Below are 14563 nucleotides of genomic sequence, written 5' to 3'. Positions count from 1 at the left end.
ACTATACTCCATACTGTCTCAACCATAACTTAAGAAATGGAATAATGGAAAATTTTAAATGTAAAATTCTGTTTGCCTTTATACAATACCCCACATCTGTTCTTACTGAAGCCCGTAATAACGGAGTCATCAAAACAGTAGCAAAATTGGGATTTAAATTCTTTAATGTCCAATTCTAAGAGTGGTAATATAAAAACTCTGAACCTATCATTTTGTGTTGCATATATAAAATTCTAGATTTATGGTGTAGCTGGTTTTATATTTGGACACAAAATTGGTTTATAACATTTTGATAACAGTTGTTTTCTGCCAGAATTGCCAAAATATACTGGTTTGATATTTGTACTTCTAAAAATATGTTAAAATATTTATTAATGTTAACATCAGAAACAGGCAGAGTTTGTGTTGGCACAGAAAAGAGTGTTACTACTCTCATTCCCCTGTGTTGAGATTCTCTTATTAGAATTATTTATAGTATAAAATTGTAAAGAAGGGCTCCATGTAATGGAACTAATTTAATGTTCTAGTAAGAGATCTAGTTATAACCTAGTCTGTACAAAACAAAAGAATTTCAGGTGTTCGGGTGCTTTCTAGTCAGGCACTCTGTTTGTAAAGAACTTGAGTTCATCTTCGTCCCATACTCTATACTAAATTGCTGATTAAGATTTTATACTTTCATTCATCATCAAACCTTTCCCTACCGATATCATAGACTGTTATGGCAAGATTGGCCTTTAAACATTATCTAGGTCTCTTTGGTGGAAACGTTCTAACCACCCAAACTCTTGTCTTTAACCAAAAAAGGAGAACCCTGAAGCATGCGGGAAGGGGAGAGGACAAGGGATTAGTAGTGTGGTAGTTATTGTGAATGGACAGGTAAGAAATTGGGTGCACGAGTCCTCTTTGTTTTCATTACTTGGGATTCCAAACACTACTTGATAATTCATTATAAAGAGGCTGCAATCAGATACTTGTTTCTGGGTCTGAAAATACACAGTTTCTTCAGCTTATGTTTATACATGAGTTCTATGACTTTTGTTCATAGAACTTATGAGAGATTTAACTTGTAAGTAAGAGCTCTTTGTAATATTTCAGCTCATTACATCTGGCTTTGATATCAGTTCTTACTAGCTCATTATAGTATTCTAAAATATTACTTAATGGGCATAAGTGCTAGAATTTTAATTGAACAACCTAACTTTTAGTATATATACTAACAGTCACATGCCATTCTTGTTTAATGAACAAGGGAGAGTTGCTCCATTCATCATCTGCTTTTACTTTTAGGCAAGTAATTATTAGATTTTACCTAACATTCCTTTCTCAGCTGGAGTATATAGAAAGCATCAATATAAGTCATTTTGCCCTGATTTTACCTTACCTTTTTGATTTCTTTTTTTTTTTTTGAGACGGAGTCTCGCTCTGTCACCCAAGCTGGAGTGCAGTGGCCGGATCTCAGCTCACTGCAATCTCCACCTCCCGGGTTCACGCCATTCTCCTGCCTCAGCCTCCCGAGTAGCTGGGACTACAGGCGCCTGCCACCTCGCCCGGCTAGTTTTTTGTACTTTTTAGTAGAGACGGGGTTTCACTGTGTTAGCCAGGATGGTCTTGATCTCCTGACCTTGTGATCCACCCGCCTCGGCCTCCCAAAGTGCTGGGATTACAGGCTTGAGCCACTGCGCCCGGCCACCTTTTTGATTTCTTAAAATTTGTAGTTCTGTTCTATTCACTTTGGCCATATTTTCTAAAGAAAGCTTCCTGCTTTCTACATACTTGAATTGTTCTTAGATTGTTTTTGGTCTGCATATTCAAATGCCTTTTTGAAAAACCGTATCCACTTCCAGCACAAATAGCCAAGTTTGCAAGACTTTCTTAACCTCTTTCCAAGGAACCTGTGCCAGAAATACATGTGAAGAAGCACATTCATTTATTCATTCAACAAATACCTATGTTGAATGCCTATGTTTAGGGCATTATCTGGACATCAGGGGTATATATAAACATAATTAATCCAAGGTTCCTACTTTAATTATATTTGTGAGGTAAGTAGCATCTTGATTAGTCCTGATGTTATTTCATTATATATCATGGTCGATTTAATTTTAGAATTATACATCTGAAGAGAAGGGAAGTTTTCAAAGTGGTTTTATTAGCATGTTATTTAACATAATAAAGCATTTATGTAATGTTTACAGATATATTTAAATAAGTGAATGACTTTTAACGAGATTTTCTCCCCCCTCTCTCTCTCATTAGGTTCTTGGAGTGTCAATGTTTTAATACCAGTACACAATTAAATCTGTGGTGAAGTCATTTTCTAAGTGGAAGAGGAAATTTTAAAGTGTGGTAGATACAGTGAAATTCTGTACAGATTTTTCTCTAAGGAGAATATGACATGCTTATGCTTACCAAGATCAAGTGCATTGAGGGGCAGTTTTGTTTGCCTGAATAAAAGTAAAGGACAAGTAAACAATTTGATGATAAGCTACAGTTTTTCTTAGAAAGTAAATATTTTATTTATGCGCTGTTAGTTGGCTTTTGAATCAATTATTTCATGCTTTTTTTTAAAAAAAAAAAAAAACAAAATAACAATCTGAAGAGGCATTTGGTACAGATACGAATTCTCTTACATTTATTTACTGGTTGTACTAAATAATGATGACCTCTGCTGGATTTCTGTTTACATCCAGAAAACAATGTTAAGGATGTATTTATTGCCCTACCCTGAAGAAAGTGTAGGATAGAATTGTTTTTAGCATTCTAAATTTAATGCTTAAAACATCAATCAACAAAACTTTGTTTTAAATATTGTAATTGTGGAGAAAAGTAAACTTATAAGCAGAACTTTTACAATTTTTTCATCTAAAAGTATTTTAAGATATTTTTAAAATCCAAGAGCTTCTCTATACTTTTCAGAAATATCCAGATGCAGTGAACTGCCAGAAGGTAACCAGTCTCAAACATGCTTATCCCATTATCAACCCTGAAAGTTTGCTTGTCCTTTAAGATAAAAATGTAATGTTGTGATATTCCTTCCAGTAGTGCCACTGTATTTTGTCTCCAAATAAAAGAAGCTTATTGTAGTATGTTTGCAGAAAAATTCTAAACAAAAATTATACAGCTTATTAGAGTGTGGGAATAGGGATCTAAATTTTAAATAAAATTATATATATATATAAATTGGTGCTGATTTTATAATTGCGCAGTTTGTTTAGTTTTTTCTTACTTTTAAATTCCAACTTAAAATTATGAGGTTTCAGAAATATATTGAAAGTTTAACAATGTTTAAAAATAGAAAAGCATGAGTGTTCATGCTTTAAAATGATTTTTAAATTTGTATTTTATATTGTTTTATCTATCTGTCTTTGCAAGCAGTCTTCAGGTAAAGATACTTCTAACAGGTTACAGTACATTTCCTCTGTATGTAAATTAGATGGGATAATAGAATTCATAACCCATAATATTCTTTGAAAGCTAAGCTTTAAACTTCATTTTATGTCCTTTCACAAATAAATTAGTTTAAAACAGAAAGTGGCTACTTGCCATTTTGACATCAACTCATTTTGCGAGGCTTAGGCAGCTAGACATCGTTTAAAACAAAATATTAACTTATATTACATGTGTATCTATCTTTTGTCAGTCGTCTCTCAGTTCTTGAGGTATATTATTTTAATCATTCCATGCCTTAATATGCTTGCAATACAAGAATATCTTCAGATGGGTGAATACCAAAAGGCTTTCAGTTTTTAGTCAGAAATCAAGCATTGGGCTGTGGTAGCCAAAAACCATAGGTTAGCTAAAAAGATCATGATACAATTATTTTATTAAGTCATGGTTAATAACAAATGAATCCAGACTTGTCTAACAGATTTTCCATCAACAAATATTGTTATGTGCAAAAGTATTGCCTATATTGTTTTACACACCACTGCATTAACTAGAACTGCTGAGAGGACTGTATATATGATTTTAAACCTAAGTTGATTTTTTTCCTCACTCTTGAAAGGAGTACTTCTTTGTGAAAGCAGTTCTTACAGCTTTGTTTTCAACCAGCTAAAAATGTTTTATATATTACTCTAACCTGTTGTCCTCCACATTCTATTGTCCTAATTGTACTGTTTTCTGATTTGTATTTATGTCTTGAGACAGTAACTTTTTGAATAAAAATAAACCTACAGTATGTTGTATGTTTTCTCTTGTACTCAGAGGGGGAGGGTGACTATAAATGGTTTGCAAATTATATCTATTATCGCATCTTTTCATGTGTTTGAGGAATAATTTATAGAGAATGCCATCAGTTTATATTTTTAATAAATCGTATGTATTTACAATGAAACCAAATCCCTAATTGGGTTATTACTTTAAAATAGGAATCTGTAACCATTATTGCTTTAATTTTCATCTGGTATAGGTTAAACACATTTACAAATGTTTCCATTGTTTATACAGGGTACATTTAAGTGCCTTCTGTGTGCTAGGCATGTGTTAAGAGATCTCTCCTTCATAGATCCATTGGGGAAAACAAAATAATAAACTTGTAATAAATGCCAGGAAGGAAACAGGCAGGATATGCTGAGGTAGAGAATGAGAGAGAGAGAGTAAGAGAGAAACCGGTCTTAAATAAGGGGCTCATGGCATGGAGGTAAAACCAACATTTGAAAAAGAATTTACTAATTGAATTCATATTGAAAACTCATCAAATAAAGTATTAACAAGATTTGCATTGTACTCTTTAAGAGGTTCATGTCAGTGTAACACTAGCACATTGTTCATTTGGGCTAGTTTGTATATCATACTAGAATTGTCTTCTATCAGTGATTCAGAACTGAACGTATAAAATGATAGCTAAAACAGCTGGGTGCTGTTTTAAGTAGTTTATGTGTAATAACTCATTAAGCTTCATGACGAGTTGATGATGCTGTTATTCCCCCACCATTTTTTTTTTTAAACAAATCGGAGGTGAGAATGAGGTACAAAGAAGTTTAAGTACCTTAGACCAGGGGTACCAGAACTTGGCCTGTTAGGCACTGGGCTGCACAGCAGGAGGTGAGTGGTAGCCTAGTGAGCAAGCATTAATCACCTGAGCTCTGCCTACTGTCAGATCGGCCTTGGCATTAGATTCTCATAGGAGCGCAAATCCTAAAGTGAACTGCACATGAAAAGGATTTAGGTTGAGCATTCCTTATGAGAATGCTTGATGATCTGAGGTGCAACAGTTTCATCCTGAACCTCACCTCCCACCCCACCCCCACAGTCTATGGAAAAAGTTACATTCCATGAAACTGGCCACTGGTGCCAGGAAGGTTGGATACTGCTGCCTAAGACAAGGTTATATGGCTAGTAAATAATGGAGTTGGTATTCCAGCCCAGGCAGTCTGGCCGCATTAAGTCCTAGAAAGCATTGAAACTATTTGATAGATAAGGGAAACATTCGTAATTGCATACACATAAAATGGTACATTGTTCGTTGTCATAGTGCATCTATCTCCTTAAGAGTTCAACTGGTTATAGATTTGGTAGGCGTAAATAAATATTGTCCTTAATATGCTACCTAACCGGCTTTCATAAAGAAGATGTAAGCTGAATCTGAGTCCTGAACTTATCAGTGGTTTAGTTAATAAAGCTGAGAGACTGGGGAAGAAGAGTAGGATAACTGAGATGTCTTCAATATTCTGCCACAAAGGGAACTTTAAGGGTCACATGGATGAATACAGATCAGACATATTACTCTGGTAGCAGTAATGATTCAGCAAAAGAAAATGATCCAATAAAGCACCATGCCTTTGGTTATGAGGAAACTCGGTGTTGAAGTCCACTAGATAAATGTCACTTCAGGTCAACAAATCTTAGTGATTGATGTGTGCCTGGCCTAGTGCTAGCTGGTGAGAAGGCAGAGACCAAGACAGATTTTGTACTTACAGTTCTACTGGGGGTTAGGATGCAGATGCCGAAAGAATAAAATGAAGTAAGTTCATTGTTTGTATTGGGTGTTAGGGGAGCACAGAGGAGGGGCACAAACAGTGGATGTGCTCAGGGAGGCTTCCTGTAAGGCTGATACTTGAATTCTCCCCTGCAACATTTTATGCAAATTTTCACACAACAAAGTTGAAAGAATTTTACTTTGAATACACTGTTGTACTTGCCTTTACCACATATCCATCTGTCTCTCATTTATGTATTTCAAGGTAAATTGCAAACACCGGCACACTACCTCCTAACTACTTCAGTGTGCATATTATTAAAAGTTTACTGTTTTCTATTTTGGTGTATAATTTTATATAGTAAATACACAAACTATATATATTTGCTGTTTTGACAAATGCTTAGACTGCTTAACCCAAATCCCTATTTGAACATTACCATGAACCTGGAAAGTTTCTTTATTCTCCTTAACCAATCTGTTCATCTATCCTCTAGAAACAATAGCTATTATGTTCCCATCATAGATTAAATTTGGCTGTTCTAGAAGTTCTTATAAGTAGAATCATAACAGTATTTTTGTGCAAGGTTTCAGCATGTTTCTGAGATCCATGTTTCATGTATCAACAGTTCATTCTTTTAAATGTGTTTCATTGTGAAAATATACTACAATTTGTTATGGGTTGTTTCTGCTTTTTTGGCTGTTATGAATAAAGCTGCTACCTGAGTTGCATTTTAAAAGCCGAGAGGTGGGATAGGTGAAAGGAGGACTGCATGACGAGGGCTGAAAATTTCAGGCAAAGGAGACAACATAAATGACCATCTTAGACGTGAGAACTATTTAGTAATTGCTTAAGGGTGGATGGGGCAAGACTGGAAAGGATAGTTGACTATCCAGTACCTCACATCAGCTTTAAAAATGAAAAAAGACATTCACAAGTGATACCTTTGGTAACTTAAGTGTCTTTGTTTTATGTGTGATGTGCTCAGAATTGGCGAAGATCCAAAATGGTAGCAGGGTGCCTTTAAATGACTTGTGAAAACTTGATTTGTTTAATAATATAGGTGTTTTCATCACATCAGGCCTTATTCTACCATGAGGAAAATGAAAGGCCAGCTACTATAAGTTTGTTTTTCATTTTTTATTTTTACTTGTTTTAATTGACTATATATATGTGTGTGTGTGTGTTACATATTGACAAGAACTATTCATGTGTATATGTTTTAAAATACGTATACATTGTGGAAAGACTAAATCGAGCTAACATGCATTACCTCACACATTTTTTGTGGAGAGGAGTCTTTTGCTATTACTGTATTGTGTATTCTCCCTTCAAATTTATTAATATTTGCCATATATATACTTAGGTGTTCCAATGTTGGATACATCTATATTTACAATTGTTATATCCTCATGATGAATCGTCCCCTTTATCATTATATAATGACCTTCTTTGTGTCTTCTTACAGATTTTACTCAATTCTACTTTATCTAAAGTATAGCTACCCCTGCTCTCTTCAGGTTTTCACTTGTATAAAATAGGTTTTTCTATCCCTCCACTATCAGTCTCTGTGTGTCCTTAAAGGTGAAGTGAGTCTTTTTTAGGCAGTAGTTAGGTTTTACTTTTAAAAAATCCATTCAACTGGTTTTTTGATTGGAGAATTTATTCCATTTATACTCATAGTAATTATTGATAGGTAAGGACTTATTACTGCTATTTTGTTCATTGTTTTCTGGTTGTTTCGTAGATCCTTTGTTCCTTTCTTCCTCGCTTGCTACCTTCCTTAGTCATTAGGTGGTTTTCTTCAGTGATATTTTTATTCCTTTATATCTTTTGTGTATCTTCTATAGCTTTTTGCTTTGTGGTTACTATGAGGTTTACATAAAACATTTTACAATTATAACAGGCTATGTTAAGGTGATAACTTTGCATTAAAAACTACACTTTTACTCCCCCCATTTTATGTTTTTGAAGGCAGAATTTATATCTTTTTATATTGTACATTCTTTAACAAATAATTGTAGCTATTGTTACTATTATTGTTGTTTCTTTTCTTTTTTTTTTTTTGAGGCAGAGTTTCACTCTTGTTGCCCAGGCTGGAGTGCAATGGTGCCATCTCAGCGCACTGCAACCTCTGCCTCCCGGATTCAAGCGATTCTCCTGCCTCAGCCTCCCCAGTAGCTGGGAATACAGGCACATGCCACCACGCCCGGCAAATTTTGTATTTTTAGTAGAGGCGGGGTTTCTGCATGTTGGCCAGGCTGGTCTCGAACTCCCAACCTCAGGTGATCCATCCACCTCGGCCTCCCAAAGTGCTGGGATTACAGGCGCTGGGATTACAGGCGTGAGCCACTGCGCCCGACTCTATCATTTTTAATTATTTTATCTTTTAACCGTCATAGTAAAGATATAATTGATTTACACACTATCATTACAGTATTAGAGTGTTCTGAATTTGTATATTTACTTTTACCAGTGAGTTTTATACTTTTATATGTTTTTGTGTTACTAATTAGCATTATCTTTTTTTTTTTTTTTTTCTGAGGCGGAGTCTTGCTCTGTCGCCCAGGCTGGAGTGCAGTGGCGCGATCTCGGCTCACTTCAAGCTCCACCTCCCGGGTTTATGCCATTCTCCTGCCTCAGCCTCCCGAGTAACTGGGACTACAGGCGCCTGCCACATCGCCCGGCTAGTTTTTTTGTATTTTTTTAGTAGAGACGGGGTTTCACCGTGTTAGCCAGGATGGTCTTGATCTGACCTCGTGATCCGCCCATCTCGGCCTCCCAAAGTGCTGGGATTACAGGCTTGAGCCACCGCGCCCGGCCTAGCATTATCTTTTATCTTGAAGAACTCCCGTTAGCATTCCTTGTTAGACAGGTCTGGTGGTAATGAACTCACTCAGCTTTCGTTTGTCTGGAAAAGTCTTATCTCTCCTTAATTTCTCAGGGACAGCTTTGCCAGGTACATGTTCGTGATTAGCAGGTTTTTCCTTTAGCACTTTGAATATAATCATCTCACTTTCTCCACGCCTGTAAGGTTTCTGCTAAGAAATTCACTGCTGACCTTACCGGATCTCCCTTATATGTGATACACATTTTTTTCTCTTGCTGCTTTCATTATCTGCACTTTGTCTTATTTTTGATGGTTTGATTATAATATGTCTTGGTGTAGTCTTATTTGGACTGAATTTGATTTCACGCCTTTGACCTTCCTTTACATGGTATTTATATGTTTTCTCAGGTTTAGAAAGCTTTTTGCAATTATTTTCGTAAGTAAGCTTTCTGTTCTGTTGTCTCTGTCTTCAAGTAGAACACCTATAATTTATATAATGCTCTTTTGATTCTGTACCATAAATCCCGTAAGCTTTCTTCACTTCTTTTTATTTTTTTCTTTTTTCTGACTATATTTTCAAATAGCCTGTCTTCAAGTTCACATATTTGTCTGCTTCATTAATTCTGCCACTCTCTCTTTCATTTTATTCACTATATTTTTCAGTTTCAGAATTTTTTTCTTAAATTTCAATTCCTGAAATTTCTTGTTTTGTTTATTCTTTTCCTAATTTTGTTGAATTGTTTCTTTGTATTTCTTGAAGTTCACTCAACTTCCTTAAAACAATTATTTTAAAGTTTTTGGCGGGCAGTTCATAAATCTCCATTTCTTTAGGTTCACTTCCTGGTGCTTTCCTTTGTTTCTTTGATGGTGTCATATTTCCCTGATTGTTCTTTATCCTTATGGCTGTGCATTGGTTTCTGTACATTTGAAGAAGTTGGAACTTATTTCAGCCTTTGTAGACTGGCTTTGTCTTGAAAAGCCCTTCCACATTCAGCCTGTCCAGAGATTCTTAGCAGGTAGTCTGATGTGGTTAATGAGTGAGCTTGCTGCTGGTGTCCTTAGGCAGGCTGGCCAGGTACCTGGGTAAGGAGGTGGGTGGTCCCAGCACCTGGGTCCACAGGGTGGGGCCTTGAGCCTCAATTTTCAGGGGCTTGCCAGGCATTAGAATGGGTCTGGAGGCTAAGTCCATAGGAGCAGTGCTATAGCCTGAGTCCATGGGGGCTGGCTCAGTGCTAGGCTCTACTGGGATGAACCTGGACCCTGGGTCTGCTGGAGGGTGGAGCTACAGTGGCTGGCCTGGCATTGTGCAAGCCTGCAACTTGTGTCCACAGGTGCTGTCCTCGTGCCTGAAGCCAGGATTGTTGACCTGGCGATTGGACCATGGATTCCAGCCTGATAAATAGGGTTAAGGGTGGGGGCAGCCTAGTGCTGGGGTGGGCCTGAAGCCTGTGGCTGTAGAGATGGTCCAGAATCTGAGGCTGCTGGGATGGACCTGTCTATAAGGGCTGGCTTGATGCTAGGGTAGGCCCAGAGACCAAATTCATGGGGCCGGCAGGGGCCGGCCTAGCACTGGGGCAAGTCTGGAGGCGCAGTTTGGGGATACTGACCTAGAGTTTGACGCCATGGGGGCACAGGATTTTACTGGGATGGGCCCAGTGTTGGTTTTACTGGGATGGACAAAGTCTGGTGCTCGCTTTCCTCTTCCCCCAAGCGGAGGGTCTCTCTCCACACTGGGATTGGGGAAGGGGTTATGAGGTTAATATAAAACTGTCCTTCCTACCCTCTTCAATGCAGTTTTTCTTATTTCTGCATTACACTCAGGTGCTGTAAGCTCTCATCTGCTTTCTTTAGCTCTTGTGAACGTATTTTTATGTGTGGATAGTTGTTCACATTTATGTTCCTGTGGGGAGACAAGCACTGGAAAGTTCTATTCTGCTCTTGCTTACATCCGAACTTGTACCTTGATTGTTTTTTTACATTAACTTATTTATCCTCTACTATCTTTTGCTTAGGATATGCCTGAGGATTTTACTCTAGTGAACCTGGACAAGTTAGCTTTTAAACAATTTTATAGTGTTTATAGCAAAATTGTAACTAACATTGAAAAAATAATAGCTAATATGTGTTGTGTTTACTGTATAACAAGCACTATTCTCCAGCAAATTATAGTTGATATTATCTACATTTTACAGAGAAGGAAACTGATGCACAGATTAAATCAACTTGCCGAAGGATGCATAACATGTAAGTGATGAGGTCTAGATTTTAACTCACAGTTTCTGATTCTGCAGTCTATGAATGTAACTTTCTCTCTTCATCTTTCTGCTACTAAATCTATGCACCTACTTGTGTCTGTATTCGTATAGTTTGTGTTTCATTCTGTTATAGTGGACAAGCTATCCTTGTTTCTAAGATATTGGATCCTATCCTGTATTTTCTCCTCTCTCCCCTACCCTCTCTTATTCTTTTTATTAGAGAATGATATTTAGAGGCCAGAATTTGGCAACTACATATGCTCATTGGTACTGGTTTTAATTACTTCTACAGGCTTTCTTAGAGGACTAAGCTGAGAAATATATGTATGTATACATACGCATACTTCTATATATATTTGTCTGTATGTTCTGTGCTACCTCCTTCACTGCCACTACCACCACGATGTAGTTATGTTATTCATTTGACATATAGTTAGGTTTGTTTTTGTTTATATTGCATTTTAGGGTCCTCCCCCATTTTTGTTGATTTTATTTGTGAATATGTGAGGAATTAACAAGATTCTAAAAGCCAAAACTGTATAGAAATATATACTCAAAGAAGTCTCACTCCCACCCTTGATTCCTTCTATCCCATTTCTAGACTCCATTCTTTTTTTTTTTTTGAGATGGAATTTTGCTCTTGTTGCCCAGGCTGGAATACAATGACATGATCTCGGCTCACTGCAACCTCTGCCTCCCGGGTTCAAGTGATTCTCTTGCCTCAGCCTCCCAAGTCACTGGGATTACAGGCATGAGCCACCATGCCTGGCTAATTTTTTTTTGTTTTTTTTGTATTTTTAGTAGAGACAGGGTTTCACCATGTTGGTCAGGTTGGTCTTGAACTCCTGACCTCAGGTGATCCACCTGCCTTGGCCTCCCAAAGTGCTGAGGTTATAGGCATGAGCCGTGGTGCCCGGCCTTCTAGCCTCCATTCTTTCCATCCTATTTCCACTCACCCCCTGTAGGTAACCAATTTCTTTAGTTCCTGCTTAACATTTTCTGTGTTTCTTCCTGCACAATGAGCAGATATGTATACATTTTCTTGTTTTCCCTTTATTACTCTTTTGCACTCATTTTATTTTATTGAAGAGATGGGGTCTTGCTATGTTGCCCAGGCTGGTCTGAAACTCTTGGCCTCAGGGGACCTTTCTGCCTCAGCCACCCAAAGTGCCGAGATTACAGGCAGGAGCCACCATGCCTAGCCTGCATTCTACTTTTCTTAAAACTTAACATGTCCTAGAAATCATTTCATATTATTCATAGATTCTTACTCTTTTTTGCAGTTCATATTACTTCACTGTGTGAGTACACTATAGTTTAACCACTCTTCTATGTATGGGCATTTAGGTCGTTTTCGTTGTTTTGCATCTACAAAGAAAATACTACACTGAATAACTGTGTGTATAGATATTTTTGTATTGTTGAAGATATATCTTCGGGGCAAATTCCAATGTTCTTCAAATGGCAATGTGTGTGGATTTCTGTTAGATACTGCCAAATTCTCCCCCCTAAAAGGATTGAACCAATTTGCATTCCCACCAGCATATGGTGCTGAATGTTTGAGTGCCTACTTCTCCACAGCCGCTCTGACTGAATGTGTGATCTTGTTTTTTAATTCTTGCCAATTCAATAACTGAATTGAATTGAACTACACATCTCAGTGTAGTTTCAACTTGCATCTCTGTTACTAAGTGAGGCTGAGTGTTTTTATATTGTTTAAGAGCCATTTTATGTCTTTTCTGTTGTCTGTTCATGTATTTCGCTTATTTTTCTATCAAGTTTTTGGTGTTTTCTCCTTTTTTTTGTTTTTGTTTGTTTGTTTTTGAGACAGAGTCTCGCTCTGCTGCCCAGGCTAGAGTGCAGTGGCATGATCTCAGCTTACCACAACCTCTGCCTCCCAGGTTCAAGCGATTCTCCTGCCTCAGCCTCCTGAGTAGCTGGGATTACAGGCGTGCAACTACCATGCCTGGCTAATTTTTGTATTTTTAGTAGAGACGGGGTTTCACCATGTTGGCCAGTCTGTTCTCAAACTCTTGACCTCGTGATCTGCCCACCTCAGCCTCCCAAAGTGTTAAGATTACAGGCGTGAGCCACCATGCCCAGCTTTTTTTTTTTTTTCTTTGTTTTGTTTTGTTTTTGAGACAGCGTCTCACTCTGTCACCCAGCCTGGAGTGCAATGGCAGAATCACAGCTTACTGCATCCTCAACCTCCAGAGCTTAAGTGATCCTCCTACCTTGGCCTCCCAAGGTCCTGGGATTACAGGCGTGAGCCGCCCTTGCCTAGCTTCTCCTCAATTTTTAAGAGTTCTTTAGATATTAGAAATATTTGGCCGGGCGCGGTGGCTCAAGCTTGTAATCCCAGCACTTTGGGAGGCCGAGGCGGGCAGATCACAAGGTCAGGAGATCGAGACCATCCTGGCTAACACGGTGAAACCCCATCTCTACTAAAGATACAAAAAACTAGCCGGGCGAGGTGGCGGGCGCCTGTAGTCCCAGCTACTTGGGAGGCTGAGGCAGGAGAATGGCGGGAACCCGGGAGGCGGAGCTTGCAGTGAGCTGAGATCCGGCCACTGCACTCCAGCCTGGGCGACAGAGCAAGACTCCGCCTCAAAAAAAGAAAAAAAAAAAAAAAAAATTTGCCCTTTGTGATACATGTTGCAAATATTTCCCTTGAGTTTGTCATTTGTCTTTGACTTTGCTTATGCTATTTTTCTGCCATGCAAAATATTTTTAAAATCTTTATGTGGTCAAATGTATTAACTTTTTATTTCATCTGGACTTTGAGTCATAGTTAGAAACCCAGGTTATACAGGAATTCACCCAAATTTTCTTTTAGGATTTATATGGTTATATGGTTTAATTTCTTTATTCAGATTTCTAATCCATTTGACATTGATTCTTGTGTAAGGTGTGAGGTATGAGTCTATATTTTAATCTTTTTCCAAATGGCTATCCAGCCCTGTTTATTAAAATGGTCATCTTTGCCCCAGTGGTTTGAGCTGTCACCTTTATCAGACAATAAATTGCCCTGTGTACTTAGCATACATCTCTGGACTTTCTTTTCTATTTCACTTGTCAGCCTGTCTGTTCATGTAGGGAGTACCACACTGTTTTATTTATAATGCTTTTTAGTTGGCTTTGACATTCCATGTATTATTTCCTTTTTCAGTGTTTTGCAAGTTATTGTTCCATGCTTATTATATGGAAAGTGTCAACTTGTCTAGCTCCATTAAAAATCTTGTTAGTATTTTATTAGGATTGTGTTAAATTTAAAAATTAGCTTGGCCAGAAATGGTGGCTCATGCCTATAATCCCAGCACTTTGGGAGGCTGAGGTGGGAAGATCACTTGGGCCCAGGAATTCGAGACCAGACTGGGTAACATAAGGAGACCCCGTCTCTACTAGATAGGTAGACAGACACACAGATATGAACAAAAAATTAGCTACAGGAGGACTGATATCTCCTCCTCATTAGTCCTTGCAAAGGTGAGTTGTTCTAGTTAAGAACAGGGATATCTTTCCATTTGTTCAAGTCTACTTTGTGTCTTCCAGAAGTG

General features: G+C 37.8%; 1 protein-coding gene across 1 annotated transcript in view; it reads left to right on the top strand.

Annotated features, from left to right (window-relative positions):
• STAG2 (stromal antigen 2) overlaps positions 1–2615 on the top strand; it is a 143750-nt gene extending 141135 nt beyond the window's left edge. The window contains 1 exon segment of the mRNA XM_033201202.1: positions 2257–2615. Within this exon segment, the coding sequence (XP_033057093.1) occupies positions 2257–2280 (24 nt within the window). The 3' untranslated portion in view covers positions 2281–2615.
• Positions 2616–14563: the final 11948 nt, after the last annotated feature.

The sequence above is a fragment of the Trachypithecus francoisi genome, unplaced genomic scaffold, assembly GCF_009764315.1.
Source record: "Trachypithecus francoisi isolate TF-2019V2 unplaced genomic scaffold, Tfra_2.0 Lachesis_group6, whole genome shotgun sequence".
Lineage (NCBI taxonomy): Eukaryota > Metazoa > Chordata > Mammalia > Primates > Cercopithecidae > Trachypithecus > Trachypithecus francoisi.
The sequence above is the reverse complement of the archived record's forward strand: the minus strand, read 5'-3'. Positions and strand labels throughout refer to the sequence as shown.